Source organism: Ovis canadensis, chromosome X (assembly GCF_042477335.2).
Source record: "Ovis canadensis isolate MfBH-ARS-UI-01 breed Bighorn chromosome X, ARS-UI_OviCan_v2, whole genome shotgun sequence".
NCBI lineage: Eukaryota > Metazoa > Chordata > Mammalia > Artiodactyla > Bovidae > Ovis > Ovis canadensis.
Genome location: NC_091727.1, coordinates 7,084,139 through 7,105,763, shown reverse-complemented (window position 1 = coordinate 7,105,763; position 21,625 = coordinate 7,084,139). Strand labels below are relative to the sequence as shown.

The following is a 21,625-nucleotide window of genomic DNA, read 5'->3' as shown; positions in this document are numbered from 1 at the left end:
CAGGTCAGCAAGCTTGGCCAAATATTTAAAAAAAGAAAAATATATGAACTACACTCTGTAAAAGCAAATCAAGTCCCTGCCAGGAGCACACGAAGTGTCCTTACTGACCAGCAGAGAATGTAAATTTCACCTTTGGGAGTAAAAATTTCACAACTATACAGAGTGGTATGAGGTTCTAATTACTTTTCTGCGAAACACCAGCCTCCCTAGTAATCCAGTGGTTAAGAATCAGCCTTGCAATGCAGGAGACGCGGGTTTGATTCCTGGTCAGGGAAGATCCCATATAAAGAAAGTCAAGCGCCAAAGAATTGACGCTTTTGAACTATGGTGTTGGAGAAGACTCTTGAGAGTCCCATATGCCAAGGAGCCAACTAAGCCTGTGCGCCAACAACTACCGAACTCTCTCAACTCCTACAGCGCGAGACGCAACTACTGAGTCCATGCGCCCTAGAGCCTGTTCAGTTCAATCGCTCAGTTTGTGTCTGACTCTCTGCGACCCCATGGACGGCAGCACGCCAGGCCTCCCTGTCCCTCACCATCTCCCTGACTTTGCTCAAACTCATGTCCGTGGAGTCGGGGATGCCATCCAGCCATCTCATCCTCTGTTGTCCCCTTCTCCTCCTGCCTTCAATCTTTCCCAGCATCAGGGTCTTTTCCAATGAGTCGGCGCTTCACCTCAGGTGGCCAAAGGACTGGAGTTTCAGCTTCAGCATCAGTCCTTCCAATGAATACTCAGGACTGACTTCCTTTAGGATGGACGGCTCAGAAGCAAGAGAAGCCAGCGCAATGAGAAGCCCACACACCCCAAATAAAGACTAGCCTGCACTCACTGCAACTCAAGAAAAGTTTATGCAGCAACAAAGATATAGTACAGGCAAAAGTAAATGAACAAAAACAAAACAAAAACCCAGGCCTCTAGAAATGGGGAGGGAGAGGGGGAAGACTGCTCCTGCCTCAGCTTGCAAACTTGCAGTGGCCTGGGCTCTGTGTGATCCCCATGCTGAAATCACCACGGAATTAATACAAGTCAAGCAGCAACAGGCCTGTCTTTTCAAGTCCAGATGTTTCCTTTCCAAACTTTCAAGATTCGGGTCATCTAAACATGAATGACAATCAAGAGCAAAGCTGCACGTACCAGAAAACCCCGCACAGCTGTTTTAAAGACCGACCTATTTGATTAATGAGTTAATTATTAGAAATTAATTATTCATTCTCCAGGGCTTCCCAGATAGCCCAGCTAGTAAAGAATCCACCTGCAACTGCAGGAGACCTGGGTTCGATTCCTGAATTGGGAAGACCCCCTGGAGAAGAGAAGGGCAACCCATTCCAGTGTTCTGGCCTGGAGAATTCCAAGGACTGTATAGTCCATGCGGTTGCAAAGACACGACTGAGAGACTTCCACTCACTTTGCAGTTCTGCAGAAGTTAAGGTTTTCTTCTTTGTTATGAAGTGAAGTGAAGTCACTCAGTCGTGTCCGACTCTTTGCAACCCCGTGGACTGTAGCCCACCAGGCTCCCCGTCCATGGGATTCTTCAGGCAAGAACACTGGAGTGGGTTGCCATTTCCTTCTCCAAGGGATCTTCCCGACCCAGGGATCGAACCCAGGTCTCCCGCATTGCAGGCAGACGCTTTAACCTCTGAGCCACCAGGGAAGCCCTCTTTGTTATATGCCCGTCTAAAAAAAAATAAATAAAAAGCTAAATGATAAAACTCAGTACATGCCACAATTAACAAAATATATCCTTTTTAAAATTCCAAGTGGCATACACAAAGCTAAGCTTCCTCTTAAGCTTGTATCTGAGTCCAAAGACTGTTGACAATGTAACTCTTTTTTTAAATATTCCTTTCAGCATGCAGGATCTTTTAGTTTCATCACATGTGATCCAGTTCCCTGATCAAGGATCGAACCTGGGCCCTCTGCATTGGGAGGAAGAAGTCTTAGCCACTGGACCACCAGGGAACTTTCTCTCTTTTTTTTTAATTGTCCCTAGTGGCACAGACAGTGAAGAATCTGCCTGCAATGCAGGAGACTAGGGATCGATCCCTGGCTTGGGAAGATCCCCTGGAGAAGGAAATGGCAACCCACTCCAGTATTCTTGCCTGGAGAATCCCATGGACAGAGGGGCCTGGTGGGCTACAGTCCACAGGGGTCACAAAGAGTCGGGCACGACTGAGCAACGTTCATCTCACTTCATAGTTGCTTTATAATGCTGTTACTTTCTGCTGTACAGCAAAGGAAATCAGTTACACATATACATAGTTATATATACACATATATTCACTCTTTTTCAGGTTTCCTTCCCATTTAGATCTCTAGAGAGCACTGAGTAAGACAATGTAACTCTTAAGAGAATTACCTTCAAACAACGTGATTAGCTCTGTTAGCGTTAGTCGCTCAGTCGTGCGGGACTCTGCAACCCCATGGATTGCAGCCCTCCAGGCCCCTCTGTCCATGAGATTCTCCAGGCAAGGATACTGGAGTGGGTTGCCATTTCCTTCTCCAGGGTATCTTCCCAAGCCAGGGATCGAACCCGGGTCTCCTGCACTGCAGGCAGATTCTTTACCAACTGGGCTCTACAGTGATGCAAAGCAAAGAATTCCAGACTGTGGGGGGAATTCAATACAGCTCTCCAACCAAAAACAACATTATTATATGCTTTGGGCTGCTGACGATCTTTTCCTTTACTTTCAGTTTTTTTCAAGACGGTTTGACTGTTTTTGCAACAAGAAAAAAAGTTTCCCTATGCTAGTAATTGACAAGCACACGGGCAATTAGCACAGATAAATATCATTGTGTTTCAGTCCAGTTCAATCGCTCAGTTGTGTCCGACTCTTTGCAGTCCCCTGGACTGCAGCATGCCAGGCCTCGCTGTCCATCACCAACTCCCGGATCTTGCTCAAACTCATGTCCATCGAGTGGGTGATGCCATCCACTGTGTGTACACATTTACAAACGTGGCACAGTTCACAGAGACAGAAGCAGAGTTGCCCCAGCAGCACTGTCTCGTCAGCCTCAGCATTTCCAAGCCACAGGCAAAGACCCTCTTCACCTCCTCTGAAAGTCTAGGACCTCAAGGCCCCTGAGCTGTGATCTTCTTCATTAGCAATTACACACTGACCACACCCCCAAACGCCTTGGTGCTGGTTACTGACTCATCCCAAGTCCATCATCCTTAAGTTTTCAAACTGGACCCTAAAGTTCTGGTCAGCCTAGATCCTATCTTGGGGTAATGACTTTTAAACACATTACCATCTTCTCCTTGGCCCTTCTTTTATGTGAGTCCCCTCTTCCTCCCATCCTTCCAACCTTCAGGGGTTCAATGACATATTCACATGTCCACCTTCCTCCAGCTTCCCCCTGACCTTCCCAGGCTTCCCTTAAGCATGTCAACAGAAGAGGCTCTCCCTTGCCCACTCCCCTCATCACCCCCTTCCCCTAACCCTCAGGTGCCCACCCCAATGCCACCTTCCTACAGGCACCCGCTTTACTCTGCACTAGTCGTTATCTCCCTTTCCTTGACGGTCTATCTGGCGTCTATGTTCCATTCCCTGGAGATAAGAACAAGTGCCCGCCAAGATCATCATTAATTAATCTGATAGAGGCAGCCCGGTTAATGAGGACTGAAGTGTGCAGTCCTCCCCAGGCAACACCGTCTGCCCTGGAACCTACATGCCTGCTAAGTCACTTCGGTCGTGTCCAACTCTTTGTGATCATATGGACTGTAGCCCACCAGGCCCCTCTGTCCGTGGAGATTCTCCAGGCAAGGATACCAGAGTGGGTTGCCATGCCCTCCTCCTGAGGATCTTCCTGATTCAGGGATCGAACCCGCATCTCTAATATCTCCTGCAATGGCCACACGTGCCACCTACACTTGAACCAGAGCAGTTTAGTAAAGGACAACTAACTCAGCCAGGGAGAAGGGGCGCTCCCTGACATCACGGCAGCCACCCTCCTCTCCTCTGGCCAGCCCTCCCTGAGAGCTAAGTAGCTGGACCGGGGATTCTCTCTGCTCTGACCCACCACCACCACCCTGAATAGTTCCCAAGCAACCGCGTGCAAGAAGGGGAAGGCAAAGCAACCTGGTGAAAATTAAATTACTGGTGGAGGGAAAAGCTAAGGTGGAAAGAAGCTGAATCTTAGAGCATGCAGGTCTCATTTTCACATTCATAAATGTGCAGGGAATAAGCTATGTGCTAACTGGACACCCATGGTGACCCACCAGGACAAGGTAAGTAGTCATTCCCTTTTGCCAAGGGTGTAAATTAGGCATTTGGAGAAGGAAATGGCAACCCACTCCAGTATCCTTGGAGGAGCCTAGCAGGCTACAGTCTGTGGGGTCACAAGAGTCGGACACAACTTAGCAAGTAAACCACCACCACCAAATCAGGCATTATTTATTCAGTGTCTTAAGGCTAGGTGTAATCATTAAAAAGAACACACCTAGGGACTTCCCTGATGGTCCAGTGGTGAAGACTCCGAGCTCCCAATGCGGGGGACCCAGGTTCCATCCCTGGTCAGGTAACCAGATTCCACACGCTGCAACTAAGACCCAACTAACAGCCCAAAAAAAAAAAAAAAAATTAAAAACAAAAAAGGAAAACTTTTGGAAACAAACTTATGGTTTCCAGGGGGTATGGGGGGGCAGGGGCAGGATAAATTAGGAGATTGGGATTGACACATACACACTTATTAATACATATAAAACAGATAACTAATAAGGACCTCCTATATAGCACCTCCTATATAGCACAGGTAACTCTACTCAATACTCTGTGATGGTCTATTTGGAAACGAATCTCAAAAAGAGTGGACATATGTATCCGCATAACTGATTCACTCTGCTATACACCTGAAACCAACACAATATTGTAAACCAACTGCACGCCAGTAAAAAGTCAAAACAAAAGGAAAACTAATTTCTCTCCAGATTTCCTTTGTTGGAGCGGTCTAACTCATAGCAAGTGACTGAAGAAACATGCAACAGAGGCTTATTTCTCACTCACGTCCTAGTACTCCCGGGAGGGCAAGGGGCGCTGTGGACAGCCAGCTTCCTCCCCAGGCGTTCAGGGACCTGTGTGCAAGAGGCTCTGCTCCAGAATCATGTGCATCCCAGACAACCAGGAGAGGGGAAAACCGTACAGGTTGGAAACAGGCCTGCCTGCATCACTTCTACTTGCATCTGATTGGGTAGAATTGTCACATGGCCTCATAGCCACAAGGGACGCTGGGAAGTGTAGTCCAGCAGCACATCCAGAGGGAAGAGACTGTCTCCAGTTCATAGCCCCCAAGGTATGCTGGGAAGTGTAGTCCAATAGCCCCCAAGGGCCACTGGGAAGTGTAGTCCAGCGGTGCAGCCACAAGGAAGAGGAGACTCTGTCTAGAGTGCACAGCCCCAAGGGACACTGGGAAGTGTAGTCCAGCAGTGCATCCACAAGGAAGAGGAGACTCTGTCTCCAATGAGCAGATAGCATCTCTACCAAACCCGTAGGTCCAACTCCATGCCCTCAAAGATCTTCTACCACCAGAAAGCCAAGCAAGTGAAGAAATGGAGTTTGCTGTCATGGGGACAGTTAACCTTCATCTTTCCTACCATTTTCACTTCCCAAACCACTTTTTAAAAATCCCATTGTTGTGGGAGGGAGGCTCAGGATGGGGAACACATGTGCACCCATGGTTGATTCATGTGAATGTATCGCAAAAACCACAATACTGTAAAGTAGTTAGCCTCCAATTAAAATAAATTCTAAAAATAAATAAATAAAAATCCCATTGGTATTGAATATCACATTGGTCTGAAAGAGCTACCTTTCAAGAATATTATAGAAAAAAAAATCTGTATTTTTCAGAACAAGTTTTGGTGGAGAAGAGGGAATAATCACTTGCAGTGAGCTGTAAACAGCACAACTAATGTACTGGTGTTGGGCATTAGATAAGTTTCTGAATTAAATGCTTTTCTACAAATCCAATACTAAATGATCAAAATCGGTAACAAAATCTCTAGGAGACCTATTAAAATGCTGCCACACAAAATCCAGGTTAAAGGTTTTCCATGGTAAATTACCAGTTCAATACATTACCAGTTCAATACATTAACACTACTTCTTTTTTTTTTTTTTCATGTTTTATATTTTGTATTGGAGTATAGCTAATTAACAAAGAATGCTGTGATGGTTTCAGGTAAACAGCAAAGGGACTCAGCCATACATACACACAAATCTACTGTCCCCCCAGCACTCCTCCTATTCAGGTTTTCACATAACACTAAGCAGAGTTCCCTGTGCTGTCCAGCAGGTCCTTGCTGGTTCTCCATGTTAAATACAGCAGTGTGTCCATGTCCATCCCAGACTCCCTGACTATCCCTTCCCCCATCCTTCCCCCTGGTGACCATAAGGTTATTACAGAGTATTGAGCAGAGTTCCCTGTGCTGGACAGCAGGTCCTTCTGGTTCTCCATGTTAAATACAGCAGTGTGTCCATGTCCATCCCAGACTCCCTAACTATCCCTTCCCCCATCCCTCCCCCTGGGAACCATAAGGTTATTACAGAGTATTGAGCAGAGTTCCCTGTGCTGGACAGCAGGTCCTTCTTGGTTATCCATGTTAAATACAGCAGTGTGTCCATGTCCGTCCCACAGTTTTCCAAATTCTTAATAAAGCAGAAAGAGGTAGGGAGAAGGGAAGAGGAGGGAAGAGAGATGGAATTTAAATCTACCACAACTAGCTTTCCTTACTGCCTCATTTCATCCCCATGTTAATAATATACTTAAGTGAGAGTGATTCTAGTTTGATGGCCAGAACAATTAAGGATCAGCAAAGATTCCGGATGGACAGTAACATCTAGCTATGCCTGTGAGACATTCCCTCCCAACTGGAACCACCACGGCCAGGCCAGCGATGACCACTCTGACCTCACCAGGAAAGGCAGGGTTCCTCTAAACTGGCAAACCTCAGGTCAACTTTCGAACCTGCCCTACACCAGAAAGCTGTTCTCACTGGAGGAAAATAGTATCCGACAGAGATGTGCCTGGCCCCAAAGAAACAATCAAAACAGTGGCCTTTCAAGACAGCTCCGGGAAGCAGCCTGGCTAGATCACTCACCCGGACGGGTGACTCACCCTGAACCAGGTGGTCACCCGCTCTTACACGCAGTCAGACAGCAAGGTCCCCCCACTAGACATTCAGACTGAGCCTCCAACAGAGCAGACAGAAGCCACACACAGACACACACACAGCAGCAGAGCTCAGAAATGGAATCTACGCAGAAGACATTTTTAAAAGCCAGTTTGATATACTCACAGATATGAAAGAAGAACCATTAAACAGGATCAGTATGGTATCAAAAAGGAACATTCAAGAGCAATAACCCTGGTGGCTCAGTGGTAAAGACTCCGCCTGCAAATGCAGGAGACACGGTGCAATCCCTGCGCCAGTCAGAACCCACAGGCTGCGAAGCAACTAAGCCCAAGCACCAAAACTACTAAGCGTGTGCTCTTGAGCCTGGGGGCTGTAATGACTAAGCCCACACGTCCTAGAGCCCTGTGCTCCACAACAAGAGAAACCACCACAACGCGAAGCCCATGCACCGCAACTAGAGAGTAACCCCTGCTCATCGCAGCTAAAGAAAAGCCTGCAGAGCAATGAAGACTGGAAGAATAAAAAAAAACTATTTTTTTTTAGCTACTCAGACATGTCTGACTCTTTGCGACTCCATGGACTGTATCCCGCCAGGCTCCTCTGTCCATGGGATTCTCCAAGCAAGAACACTGGAGTGGGTTGCCATTTCCTTCTCCAAGGGATCTTCCTGACCCAAGGATCGAACCCAGGTCTCCTGCATTGCAGGCAGATTCTTTACCATGTGAGAGCTATAGGGAAGTCCCTTAAAAAGAACAGTAAGAGAGGGGAAAAAAAAACTTTGGAATTTGAAGAAAAAAACTGAAAAGCACACATTTAAAACTTAATCGAGGGGCTTTCCTGGTGGCTCAGTGGTAAAGAATCTGCCTTGTGATGCGGGAGTCACAGGTTCAATCCCTGATCCGGGAAGATCCCACACGCGGCTGAGCAACTAAGCCCGTGAGCCACAACTACTGAGCCTGTGCTCAGCAACAAAAGAAACCACCGCAATGAGAGGCCCACGCATTGCAACTAGAGAAAACCCAACGCTGCATCGAAGACCCAGCACAGCCAAAAAGAAATGAAATTTTTGAAAAAGAAAGAAAAAAGTACTTAAAAAAAAACTCAGTGGTTTGGAAGACATGGTTGCAGGCCATCTCCCCAGATGAACCAAAGTAGAGAGAAGAGAAAAATAAGACAAAAAAATCAGAGCCAGCCCAAAGGATGAAGAGACAGAAGGGCTTGTTGTCTTCCCAATATTACTGCACACCAGCAGAGATAAGAACACCAGCTGCAAAGAAAGTGCAGAGGGAAAACTGTCTCCAGCTCAGGCCTCTACACCCAGCAATCCAGTTACTGTCACGGTACGTTAATGACATTTTCAAACACAGAAGGTCTCAAAAGACGCTCCCTCACCCCTGTGTGTCTGAATATAGAAAACGATTTTTCGCAATTTGGGAAGATGTGGAGGATAAATTAATGATAAAGCACTCAGGAAATTAGGCAAAGAAACAAAACCTATCGTTAACCTCAGTGATAATGAAAACTTTGTGCTGGGCAAAAAAAAAAAAAAAATTCAGAGTTTCCACCACCAGGTTCAGCAGTGTTGGCACTGGCATTCAAAAAACCATAGCCAGTGAAAACTGCTAATCTGGTGGTTCTCAAAGTGGGAGACTTTTGTCCCCCCGGCAGGGGACACCTGGCGAGGCTTTTCGGATCATCTCGACTACAGGAGATGGAGACGTCTGTGCAGGCATCTCGTGGGTGATGTCAGAGGTATTACTCACCAGCCCACACTGCACAGGACAGTGCCCACCACAAAGAATTATGTGGCCCCAGAGGTCAACAGGGCTAAGGCTGAAAAAAACCCCTCTTTTGACCAAAATTATGATCGTAGTTATACTGGGAAGTTGGGGGCCCCAAGATATGTGTCTGCGTAGTTGGTGGGAAGGAGGTGCGTGAAAAAGAGACCACATCCGAAGTGGGAAGTCGAGAGTCATCCAGAAACGGAACAAACAAAAGCAGCAGCAAGACAGAATGTAAGTAAATGCCCAAAGAAATCAGCTGAAAAGTTTCAACAGCTTCTCTAGAGGAAGAGGAAACGGCAAGTGTGGAGTTGCTGGGTTTAACAACAAGCCCTGAAGAACTATTTGATTATTTAAACTGTGCGAGGGCCATTTTGATAAAAACTAAAAAGAAAACTCAAAAAGATAACACTAACAACTGCGTCCCTTTCCTCCCTTGAAGAAGTAAAAATGTTGCCTTTAGAGCCCTCACTGTTATCTACACTGCCCGGGTTCTCTTTGACCTTCACAATTCGCCTTTGATCTGAAAGTCTTGGTCACTTTAGAAGCTACCCCAACTCTTTCCAATTCATCCAACCAAGGAGGTAGATACTGCTTCCAACTTTATAGCCAGGAGATTTAAAAAAAAAAAAAAAAAAGCCCAGATTTTTTTTTTTTAATGTGACTGTGCAATTCAGAACATCCTGGTTTTTCAGAACAGTCTAATTTGTTCAAGCCTGAAATAAAGTTATTGTTGTTCAGTAAGTCATGTCCAACTCTTTATGACCCCTTGGACTGTCTGTAGCACGCCAGGCTACCCTGTCCTTCATCAGCTCCCAGAGCTTGCTCAAACTCATGTCCATTGTGTCAATGATGTTATCTGTCTCATCCTCAATCACCCCCTTCTCCTCCTGCCTTCAACCTTTCGCAGCATCAGGGTCTTTTCCAATGAGTCAGCTCTTCGCATCAGGTGGCCAAAGGATTGGAGCTTCAGCTTCAACATCAGTCCTTCCAATGAATATTCAGGGCTGATTTCCTTTAGGATGAACTGGTTGGATCTCCTTGCTGTCCCTGGGACTCTCAAGAGTCTTCTCCAGCACCACAGTTTTAAAGCATCAATTCTTCAGCGATCAAGCCTTCTTTATGGTCCAACTCTTATGTCCATACATGACTACTGGAAAAACCATAACTTTGTACCGATCTTTGACGGCAAAGTGATATCTCTGCTTTTTTTTAAATGAGATTTATTTATTTATTTGGCTGTGCCAGGTCTTAGTCATGGCATGTAGGAGCCAGTTCCCCGACCAGGGATCAAACCCAAGCCCCCTGCATTGGGACTGCAGAGTCTTAGCCACTGGGCCCCCAGGGAAGTCCCTCTGCTTTTTAATACACTGTCTAGGTTTGTCATAGCTTTCCTTCCAAGGAGTAAGCATCTTTTAACTTCATGGCTATAGTCACTGTCCACAGTCATTTGGGAGCCCAAGAAAATAAAATCTGCCACCATTTACACTTTTTCCCCATCTATTTGCCATGAACTAATGGGATGGTTGCCATGATCTTAGTTTTTTTAATGCTGAGTGTTAAGCCAGCTTTCTCACTCTCCTCTTTCACCTTCATCAAGTGACTCCAATTATTTTTTCAGTGATAACCTACTGTGCTTGTACTTAGACAAGTTCCCCCAAAGAGGGGCCTTAACACCCCTACTGGTCAATGCAAGAGGCTCCCAGGTTAACAGGAAAACAATTTTTCCACAAGATACACCCTCCCTCTCTGGGACACTGGCGTGTTTTTTTTAAAAAAAGACCAAAAAAGAACCACACAACCCTGAGCACTTTCAAAGTCCTTTGTGTGGGTGGAAGGTTCAGCCTGGGAGAGCTCAGCTTGCAGAAATGTCTCCTCAAAGGATGACCTGACTGCGGTGTGTGAAAAGTAAAAGGTAATGAGAGTGAATAAAAAGTCTGTTCAGCCTTCAAATCCTGAAACAATCTCGTTGGCTGTTTACACTGTGCCCAGTGTACAAGGAGCAAAGCTCCCAAGGGCCCCAAAGAAATCCACAGACCGGGGTTTATTTGCACGCTGACACAAAACAGCTTTGGCAAGAAGACGGCTCCAAACGCTTTCACCAAATAGAAAAACCAGCCGTCTCCAAGCTGGGAGCCCGGTTTCTTCGGCCGCGAAATAGAAAGGAGAGTGAAGAAATTCCAGCTCGTTAGGACAAGGTGAAAACCACTAAATTTTTTTATGAGTCTTTCATTCTCCCTCTCCTTTCTACATTTAGCTCTCGGGCAAAGTCATTTTCTTTTTTCAAAGGGTGAACGTTAGGACATGTTCCAAACTACTCATAACTGGACCAGGAAGGGCAAAATCCTTCCCGGTGGGGAAGTGTGATGCAAACCTCAAGTTTACAGCTTTTCACGCTTAGAAGCCTCTGGGTTTATGGATGAGTCAAGATGAGTTGGGAATTCTGAGGTGGTGGTAGTATGTTAAAGGACTCAACCACCAATGCAGGAGACTTAAGAGATGCAGGTTCGATCCTTGGGTCAGGAAGATCCCCTGGCAATGCAAACCCACCCCAGTATTCTTGCCTGGAGAATCCCACTGACAGAGCAGCCTGGTGGGCTACAGTCCATGGGGCCGTAAAGAGTCGGACATACTGAGTGACTAACACGTAACAAGCTGAGTTAATTTCTAGGAGAGGAAGAACACACACACCCTCCGCACCTCAAAGCTCCAGCACCAGAGCTGGGGATGGGACCGAAGGTTTTTTGCCCAACTTCCCATCCCCACATGGAAAACACATCCTGAGGACCAGGGGTGAGAACTTGCAAGACCCAGAGAGGCAGAGGCTGGCACAGGGGGAGAAAGACACACCTGAAGGCCAGTTGGCAGACAGGCCTACCAACCGCAAAGGTATTTCAGCACGGGGGGTGGGGTGGGGGGGGCAGGAAACTCACCCCTTTTTTTAAACCGCACTGTGAATTTTTACATACAAACATGTCTTTGGAACTCCACTCTTCCTCCGAACAGACACAAACTGCAGCTGGCCTCAAAGTGGCCAGGACCTCACCGTGTCCAGGAGTTGCCCTGGCTACCACAGTACCCGAGCTAGCTAAGGTGGGGGTGTCCAGCCCTTACCCACCCACCTTTTCTGTCTACGGAGCCCTGGGAAAGTGGCTGTGGGATTCTGCTTCAACACAGACATCAAGCAAAACGCAGAGAGGCTGAGATAAATCAGCTCCCAATCCATAGCTCCAGGCTTCCCAGGTGGGCTCAGCGGTAAAGAATTTCTCACCTGCCAATGCAGAAGCTGCTAGTTCAATCCCAAGGGTCAAGAAGATCCCCTGGAGGAGGAAATGGCAGCCCACTCCAGGATTCTTGCCTGCAGAATCCCACGGACAGAGGAGCCTGGCGGTACATGGGGTCGCAAACAGTCAGACAGGACTTGTGACTAAACCAAAATTCACACTCACTGACATGAATGAATCAGCCATGGGTGTACCTGTGTCCCCCATCCCGAATCCCCCCCTTCCACCTCCCTCCCCATCCCATCCCTCTGGGTTGTCCCAGCGCACAGGCTTTGAGTGCCCTTTTCGAACTTGGACTGGTCAGCTATTTCACATATGCTAATATACATGTTTCAAAAACCACCACAATATAGTAGTTAGCATCCAATTAAAATAAATTAATTTTTAATGAAAAAATTCACAGCTCACGTCTACAGATGCCCTGTTTTCAAAACCTTCAGCGGTCATTGACAAAGAGCTTGGCTCTTGAGGGGGCAAATATGGGGACATCAGTGACAACAGCTTGTCCCAAAGACGGGTTACCGGGTCACCGATCAGCATGACTCAGCACAACCCATAAAAAACGCAGCCCCTTTCAGACCACAAGGCGACCCGCCAATGGCTCTGAATCTTCACTATCAGGAGGACCTCTGAATTGGGACATCACTCACCTGGCTGTGTGGGCCAATCGCACCCACCCCGACCCCCCAGTGTGTGTCCTGATTCCCCCCCACCAGCCCGCCTTCAGCTTGCAAACCGGGAAGGACATTTAAAGACATAGCCTTGCGTCCAGTGAGGGGTTTAAGGGTCTGGAGACCCAGGAGAGGGGTCGCACTGGCCAGCTCCCTGCCCCCGCACCTCCCCAGGAGGTCCTGGTCCCCAAGAGGCAACCTGAAACTCATCAAGGTCCCAAATGAGCCACCCCTGGGACCGGGGAAGGCCCAGATGACTGTCTTTCTTCTGGGGGTGCTCAAGGAAAGGCTCTGGCATTCCCAGTTGGAGGGGAAAGGGGAAGGAGGGGAATCTAAGACGTGATGAAAAGGAGAAGCAAGGCTTCATTCCTTCCCGAGGTTAACAAACATTCCTGAGGCCGCAGGGGGCCCGCTGACACCCAGCTGGTGGGCTTCGGGCTTCCCAGTGAATCCCCCGGGTGGTCCTTCTGGAATCTGAGCCCCTCCGCAGACATTTCAGAAGTCAGGCCCTCCCCCAACCTCCCCCCACCACCCCGCGGCACCCAAGTCTTCCACTTGCTGAGCTGATGGAGAGGAACTCCCACCAACTGCAGCGCTCAACCTACAGACAACGCTCCTGAGAGGGCCCGCATCAGAGCAGAGCCTCGGAGACGTGGACACGTCAAGGTCTCTGGAGTTCCTTAGGGCAGGGATGTTATTTCTGCTGCACACACACACAAAACAAAAAAAACGGCCTTTTGTGTTTTTTTTCCGGCCCTGGTAAACCTCAAGCTTACAAGTCAGTGTCAAGGTGCTAAACGGTTACAAATCTTGCTGGCTGCATTTCTGGGGGACTGACTCCATGTGGCTCAGCTGGTAAAGAATCCGCCTGCAATGTGGGAGACCCGGGTTCAATCCTTGGGTTGGGAAGATCCCCTGGAGAAGGGAACGGCTAACCCACCCCAGTATTTGTGGGCTTCGCTGGTGGTTCAGCTGGTAAAGGATCTGCCTGCAATTCAAGAGACCTGGGTTCGATCCCTGGGTTAGGAAGATCCCCTGGAGAAAGGAACGGCTAACCACCCCAGTATTCTGGCCTGGAGAATCCTATGGACTGTTTAGTACAGGGGGTCACAAAGACTCAGACATGACCGAAAGACTTTCACTTCACTCACCACGCATGCACTTGAGATTCCAACAATGCCACTTCGGGGGAGTCAGGGTCCCTTTAACCTCGACTCTGACCCAGAGAAAAGGCAGTTACTCGGGGAGCAGCCCCTGCCAAGTGCCCATAAAACACAGCTCTCGGGAGTTCCTGCTCCCATTTCCTTTTTTCCAGCTACAAAAAATGCAGATGAAGCAAGTATTTGTTTGAGTTTTACTATGTAAATAAAGCCTATTATCAGGGCCAGTGACGAGGAAGAAAACAGGCTTCCCCACCCAGGTAGGCCAGGCCAGGGGCCTCGCAAGCACCTTCAAAAAGAATAAAGCACAGCTTTCCAAGCTAAAATCCTTTCAAAGCAAAAGTGGCGTACAGTTCATCTGCTGCTGCTGCTGCTAAGTTGCTTCAGTCATGTCCGACTCTGTGTGACGCCACAGATGGAAGCCAACCAGGCTCCCCCGTCCCTGGGACTCTCCAGGCAAGAACACTGGAGTGGGTTGCCATTTCCGTCTTCAATATTCTAGCGAGGGCGATTTTGTGCCGGGGGCACGTGGCAGTACAAGACACTTTCGGTTGTCACACATGGGAGAAGGGATTACATTGCCAGTGGGTACAGGCTAGAGTTGCTGCTAGACACCCTACAATACACAGGAAAGGACCCCCCACACACACACCCCACTCAGCAAAAAAGGATCCAGCCCAGAACATCAGAAGTGCCAAGGCTGAAAATCCCTCATGGTGGTGGTGGCGGTGGTGATGTTAATTTCATTTCTCAGTCGTGTCTGACTCTTTGCGACCCCGTGGACTTTAGCCCCGCTAGGCTCCTCTGTCCGTGGAATTCTCCAGGCAAGAATCCTGGAGTGGTTGCCATTTCCTTCTCCAGGGAGATCTTCCCCACCCAGAGATCGAACCCATGTCTCCAACTGGAGAAGAAGCAGAGATATGCAGGGTCAAGATCTGACCCTCAGGGTCCTTCTCAGGATGTGACCTCAGGGCTGTCTCATCTATAAAATGGGCTAATAAAACTCCATCAGGAAATCAGGGACTGAACTGGCCTTGTTCTTGGTATCACCTCAAGCTCGAAGCTGTACACTCCCAGGAGGCTTTCAACCAAGACACTTGTCATGATACATCTTACACGGGATCAGGCTTCTTCCAAGTCAGATTCTGTTAGAAATGAGCTGTAAAATACCCCAGCACTCTAATATGTAAAATTTCAGCATTTCTTAAATTTAAAAAAAAAAAAACTATTAGAAGACCCATTATTTAATGAGCCCTAGAGATGTTTCAGTAGCTAGTGGGAAAGAAAAGATTCAAAGCTTGGATTAATCCAAATTCTGGTGGTGGAACACGTTTCCCCAGTCCCCATCACAACAATCTACTTCCATTTTTTAAGAGATTATAATGGGCACACTTTTCTCCATCCTTTCCTAATAAGTTCAGTTCAGTCGCTCAGTCGTGTCCGACTCTTTGCGACCCCATGAACTGCAGCACGCCAGGCCTCCCTGTCCATCACCAACTCCCGGAGTTCACTCAGACTCACGTCCATCGAGTCAGTGATGCCATCCAGCCATCTCATCCTCTGTCGTCCCCTTCTCCTCCTGCCCACAATCCCTTCCAGCATCAGAGTCTTTTCCAATGAGTCAACTCTTCGCATGAAGTGGCCAAAGTATTGGAGCTTCAGCTTTAGCATCAGTCCTTCCAAAGAACACCCAGGGCTGATCTCCTTCAGAATGGACTGGTTGGATCTCCTTGCAGTCCAAGGGACTCTCAAGAGTCTTCTCCAACACCACAGTTCAAAAGCATCAATTCCTCGGCGCTCAGCTTTCTTCACAGTCCAACTCTCGCATCCATACATGACCACTGGAAAAACCTTAGCCTTGACTAGACAGACCTTTGTTGGCAAAGTAATGTCTCTGCTTTTCAATATGCTATCTAGGTTGGTCATAAGTTTCCTTCCAAGGAGTAAGCGTCTTTTAATAAAATGACAGTTAATTACTTTAGTTGTTAACAACCAGCTGTTGGATCATGAGCAAACATCACTGATGACTTAATCCAGGAGAAAATGCAAGCCGGTGAAACACTGCCAATACCACACAATACAACGTGTGGTTAAAAAATACACATGCGCGTGTGACAGCATGCACGTGTGCATGTATATACACAAGTGTGAGTGGAAATTTAGCACGGGCATCCCAAACTGTCCTGAATCCTCTCCATCCTAAGCAAAGAAACCACATTATCTCCAGTCACAGTATAACACCTATAAAAACCAAGCAGCAGTTTAAGGGAGGGACATAGGAGCATGTCAGGTTAAAATCACAAGCAGCTTTATTTCTGCAAAACCCTGAAGCACAATCTGGAAAAGCAGAGTGCGTACACTGCTGCCAGTCTAGCCACACAAAGACACACACACACATGAAGAGTGTGTACACTGCTACCAGTCTAGCCAGACACACACACAGAGACTCACACACGCACACAGTGTGTACACTGCTACCAGTCTAGCCACACACAGACACACGCAGAGTGTGTACACTGCTACCAGTCTAGCCACACAGACACACACACACCCAAGACACACACACAATCCCACACCAGACACACACAGCCCCACACACCCAAACCATAGCAACTACCGGGAGAGCCCATCAGGGGCTAAATCAGGAGCCAACAGCCCCCAGTAGTCTGCACAGGCCCTGGTTTGTGTCCACAGGCTCTACCGCCCCCCTCCTTCGGTTTGTAGAAGGGGGCCCTCTTTCACAGGAAGATGTAACGCCACTAAGAACTCGCCACTAAGAACTTGGTGCTTGGGGTGTTACGACTTGGGGTACAGAGGAAGGGGGAGGTACTCTGTAATCCTTTTCCCCAGCTTCCGGTAAAACAACTGAATTTTTAGGCCAGTTCTCTTACCCAGTGGAAGCCCCCAAAGCAAGACACTACCTTCAACAATGTTGTACCACTTATTCGATCTGCTCTAACGACAGGTCCGAGGAAGACAGCTTGAATTGGATCTGCGTGTGTCCCTTTTTAAAAGAAACACCTGAAGGTCTAAAGGTTTGGGGGATTCACCTGGTATCTTTTTAACCTTTGCCATCCAAAATGTCTGGTAAAACGCATTATTTAAAAAGCTCAAGCTACTATGCTGTAAGGCATATGCAGGGAGCACCACACCTGCAGAAAGTCTGCTCACTAAGCTTCCTCCCACTTTTCAAAGAATTCAATGCATTAATAGGTTGCACCTGGGTGAAACTTACAACAACAAAGACACTCAACCCCCAGTTCAACAAAAATTCTGTGCAGGTTTCCCCTCAGAGTCTCTAGTTTATAACCATAAAAAAAATGAGAGAAAATAAAAAGATTAGTTCGGTCTCTCATTTGTTATCTAGATAACAAAGCCACACCACCTCCTAAATTCAATCCGGTGGGGCAGGTTAGAAATCAGTTCAGTGCTTCCAGCCCCGCTGAAGCAGGAAAGCAGAGAAAAAAACAATAAGTCACCTTCAAACCCTTCTGCGAGCCAAGAATTTTTCTGCGTTTTAAAGAGAACTTTGTCCCCAGGAATGGCGCGGCCCAGACCTTCCAAGAGAAACTGACCGAGAGAGAGTTTTAAACAGGGGAAAACCAAATGACTGGTTTGTGTCTGTTTTTACCGGTTTATAAAAGGCTCGGCAGCTCGACAGGCTCGGCAGCTAAGTCTCAATATGGGTTATCTATTTCGAGGCAGAAAAATTAAAAGTTCTAAAGTAAACCCTACACACACACACTCAGTTCAGTCGCTTAGTCGTGTCCGACTCTTTGCGACCCCATGGACACACACACTAGCAACTTATTATCAAATCCCACTTTTATAAAGGACTCTGAAAACTTTCAGTTTGTTTTTTCTTTTTTGCAAGTATCCAGGGGGCCGCGGATCTAGGGCTGGAAGCCAAACATCAGTAAATATTGATGGGCTTTTGGGAATGGAGAAGCTGGCCTGCCGGCAGCTGCTCGCCCACACGTCCTAGAGATAAAGGGGTGCGAGTCCAAGGCGGGGTGCAGAAACAAGCACCCGGACAGGCTAACACAGGAGGGGCAGGCTCTGTCCACCCGGCGCACGTGGGAACGTTCCCCCCAGACCACTGGGCTGGCCCACAGGTACAGGCCGCCACTAGCGAGGCCGGGAGTGACAGCGGAGGGCCGGGCCCCTTCCAAGAGGGGGAGGGGAGAGATCTGAAACAGGAGCCATTGAAACTATCCGCGGCGCCGGGAGCCAAAAAGGGCTGGGAAACAAGGCAGGGCGGCCCAGGTGGCGCCCGGACCACACACCTAAGGCGGGACCCAGCGCCCCACGTTCTCGCGGGGAACCCGGGCAAACGCGTGTCCCGGGGCGGGGCGCCACCCGAAACCCACCCCCGCCAGGCGCTCCCGACCTCGACGAGTCCCCCGCCCCTCGAGGCCACCTCCCGGCTGTCACCGTGCAAGTCCCACGCACCCCCTCACCTTGGTGATGACCAGCGGCTCGCCGTGCTCGCGGCCGCCCTTCAGGGTGAAGCCCCAAGGGGCGCCGCCGCTCAGCTGCACCTCCACCAGGCGCCCGCCATCGGCCGCCCGCGCCTCGGCCTCCGCCAGTCGCTCCGACCGCGCGTGGGGCTCAGCGCCCTCCATGGCGCGGGGCGCAGAGGCGGCGCGGCCGCTCAGGCCTCCGGGGCCGCCTGACCATACGCTCCGGAGAAGCCCAGCCGGCCGAGGGCGAGGGAGGTTCTCGGCGCCTCGGTCGCCGGCCGCGGGCAAACTTGCGCTGCAACTTGCGAGGAAAGTGCCGGCCGGGGACGGGAGGGAGCACGGAGGACTGGCGGCGCCGCGCACAGGGGAAGGCGGGCCCCGGAGGGGGCGGGCCCGCGGGGAGGGGCGGGCCGCCGCGGGGAGGGGGCGGGGAGCCGCGGGGCCCGGCGCGCTCTCGGGGCCAGGGGGCGGGGCGCGTGAGACGGGGTTTGGCTCGCGCGGCGCGCGCAGGAAGTGGGACTCTCGTGGTGCTGCGCGCACCGAGGGGAGAGCTACCCCGTGGGCGCAGGAACCGGTGTCTGGCGCAGCGCGTGCTGGGGGGAGGGCTGGTCCGGCGCGCTCAGAAAGGGGGGAGACTCACGCCGCGGCGCGCGCCCAGAAACTGAGGGCTCGCGCCCCGCCGCGCGCGCAGGAAGGGGGGTGGTTCTCGCGCCGCGCGCGCCAGGGGGAGGGCCGGCTCCGCGCGCTCAGGAACGAGGGGCTTGCGCCGCGCGTGACCGGAGGCTCCGCTCGCGCAAGAAGTGGGGGCTCGCGTCGCGCCGCGTGCACAGGAAGGGACGGGGCTAGCGCGCCCGGGGGAGGGCTGAACGCGCGCCCGCAAGAAGGAGTTGCTCGCGCGGCCCGTAGAAGAACCAGGGTACTCCCGTGGCGCCGCGCGCGCAGGAAAGGGAGATGCTCGCGCCGCCTGTGCAGCAAGAGAGCGGCCTTGCGCCGCGCGCGCACGGGGAAAGGCTGGCCCCATGCGCGCGCAGTTACTGCCGTCTCGCGCCGCGCCGCGCCGTGCGCGAGGGAAAGGGGGAGCTCGCGCCGCGCGCTCCCGGGCGAGGGCTGGCCCCACACACGCAAGAACCGGGGAGCTCACGCTGTGCTGAGCGCGCAGGAACGGGGGGCGTTCGTGTGCCGCGCGCGCCACGGGGAGGGCTAGCCCCGGGCGCGCAGTAACAGGGGACGTACTCGCGCCGCAAGCGCCGCGGGGAGGGCTGGCCCCGCGCGCTCAGGAACGGGGGGCGTTGCGCCGCGCGTGACGGGAGGCTCCGCGCGCGCAAGAAGTGGGGGCTCGCGTCGCGCCGCGTGCGCAGGAAGGGGCGGGGCTAGCGCCGCGTGCGCCGTGGGGAGGGCTGACCCCACCCGCGCAGGAACCTGGGGGCACGCGCTGCGGCGCGCGCCCAGGAAGCGGGGTCTCGCGCCGCGCGTGCCGGGGGTGGCTCCGCGCACGCAGAAGAGGGACTAGCGCCGCCGGTGCCAAGGGGCCCCGCGCGCGCAAGAGGTGGGGCTCGCGCCGCGCCGCGTGGGCAGGAACAGGGGGGCTCGCACCGCGCGCGCCGGGGTAAGGAAAGGCTGGCCCGCGCGCGCAGGAACGAGAGTGCTCGCGCCGCGCCGCACGCGCAGGAAAGGGTGTGTGTGTCTGTGTCTGTGTCTCTGTGTGTGTGTGTGTGTGTGTGTGTGTGTGTGTGTCCAGTCTGGCAAAGTAGTCGTCTCCCCTTTCTTCAACGGTTTGTTGACTTCAAGCGAAAGTCCTAGCTCTGTGGGAGTGATTTCCCTGTCGGAGAGGGGCCACAGAAACGCAGTATTCTAATGCAAATCACGGCTCAGTCCCTGCTTATGAACTGGCAACGGGTCAAAGTGAAGAGTCTGTCAGAGACCCACACCGGTCAGACCCGGGCGCGTGCTTTCTGGGGGAGATGGGTTGAGACAGCACTGTTGAGGGCTCCGGGTTCTGGAGAATTAACTCCCCCCTTCCCCCCCACCTCCTCCCGGGAAGGCCTGCTGACGGGCGAGAGAGCTGACTTCCCGACCCTGAGCGCTCCGCCCCTCACCCCTCCTCCTCGCTGCCAAGCATCTCCCTCGAGAGGCCTCGTGGCGTTCCCCTCTGCGCTCACCGAGCCTGGCTCCTTTTCTGCCAGCGCGGGGGGTCCGGCGGGAGCCGCGGGGAGGCCCAGGGGGCGCCTGACGCCCCCTCCCCGCGGTCTCCGCATCCGGCACATGACCCAGGCCGGCCGGCAGACCCGAGCCGCGCGCGTCCCCAGCACGACCCATGGCCTCCCCGCGCCTCGGCACCTTCTGCTGCCCCACGCGGGACGCCGCCACGCAGCTCGCGCTGGGCTTCCAGACGCGGGCTTTCCACGCGCTGTGCCTGGGCAGCGGCGCGCTCCGTCTAGCGCTCGGCCTCCTGCAGCTGCGGCCCGCGCGCCGGCCCGAGAGTCCCGGGGTCGCCTGGGCCTCGCCGGCGACCTCGGCCGGCGGCCCCGCCTCCGTGCGCATCGTGCGCGCCGCCACCACTTGCGACGTGCTCGGCTGCCTGGGTGAGCGTGCGACCCGCGGTATGCGAGTGAGGACGCCCGGCCCGCGGGTGGGGACTCGAGCGTGTGTGGTTAAGGGCGCGGGGCCCGCGTGTGGGGACCCGACTATTAGTGGTTGAGGGCCCGTGCCCCACGGGTGGGGACCCCCTTCGTGGGAGGTGAGGGTGCGCACGGCCCCCTGGTGGGGACCCCTCCATGCGCAGTTGAGGGCGGGCGGCCCGCGAGTAGGGCTCCCTCTGTGGGTGAGGACGTCCGGTCCCCAAGTAGGGACCCTCCTGCGTTTTTTCAGGGCGCGCCTACGTGCGCGGTTGAGAGCCCGTGGGGCTTCGTACAAGGTTGATGGGTTGCGGCCCGCGAGTGGGGTCCCCTTCGTGGGAGTTGTGGGCGCACGGCCCGTCGGAGGTGGGGACCACTGCGTGCGCGGTCGAGGACGTGTGACTCAACGGTGGGGACCCCTCCGTGTGAGGGTAAGTATGCCTGGCCCTCGAGTAGGGAGCCGTCTGTGCGTTTTGCAGGGCGCCCATACCTCGGTGGAGACCTTGCCGTGGGCGGTT

The 21,625-nt window shown here is 51.8% G+C and overlaps 2 protein-coding genes across 7 annotated transcripts in view; one reads left to right on the top strand and one right to left on the bottom strand.

The window, feature by feature from the left end:
* The window catches only part of SHROOM2 (shroom family member 2), a 145,276-nt gene extending 126,410 nt beyond the window's left edge, over positions 1 to 18,866 (bottom strand). For all 3 annotated transcript variants that reach the window (XM_070289714.1, XM_070289715.1, XM_070289716.1), the window contains exon 1: positions 18,490 to 18,866. In XM_070289714.1, the coding sequence (XP_070145815.1) occupies positions 18,490 to 18,654 (165 nt within the window). In that variant the 5' untranslated portion in view covers positions 18,655 to 18,866. The remainder of the gene's footprint in view (positions 1 to 18,489) is intronic.
* A 1,035-nt stretch (positions 18,867 to 19,901) lies between these two features.
* Positions 19,902 to 21,625, top strand: part of GPR143 (G protein-coupled receptor 143) — a 47,526-nt gene continuing 45,802 nt past the window's right edge. For 2 of the 4 annotated variants that reach the window (XR_011446097.1, XM_070289712.1), the window contains exon 1: positions 20,712 to 21,074. Coding sequence is in view for 2 of the 4 variants with exons in the window: in XM_070289712.1 (XP_070145813.1) it covers positions 20,807 to 21,074 (268 nt within the window). In the remaining 2 variants the exon portion in view is untranslated. Of the gene's footprint in view, positions 20,039 to 20,596; positions 21,075 to 21,625 lie in introns of those variants that run through there. The other 2 variants (XM_070289713.1, XM_070289710.1) reach the window with 2 other exon arrangements.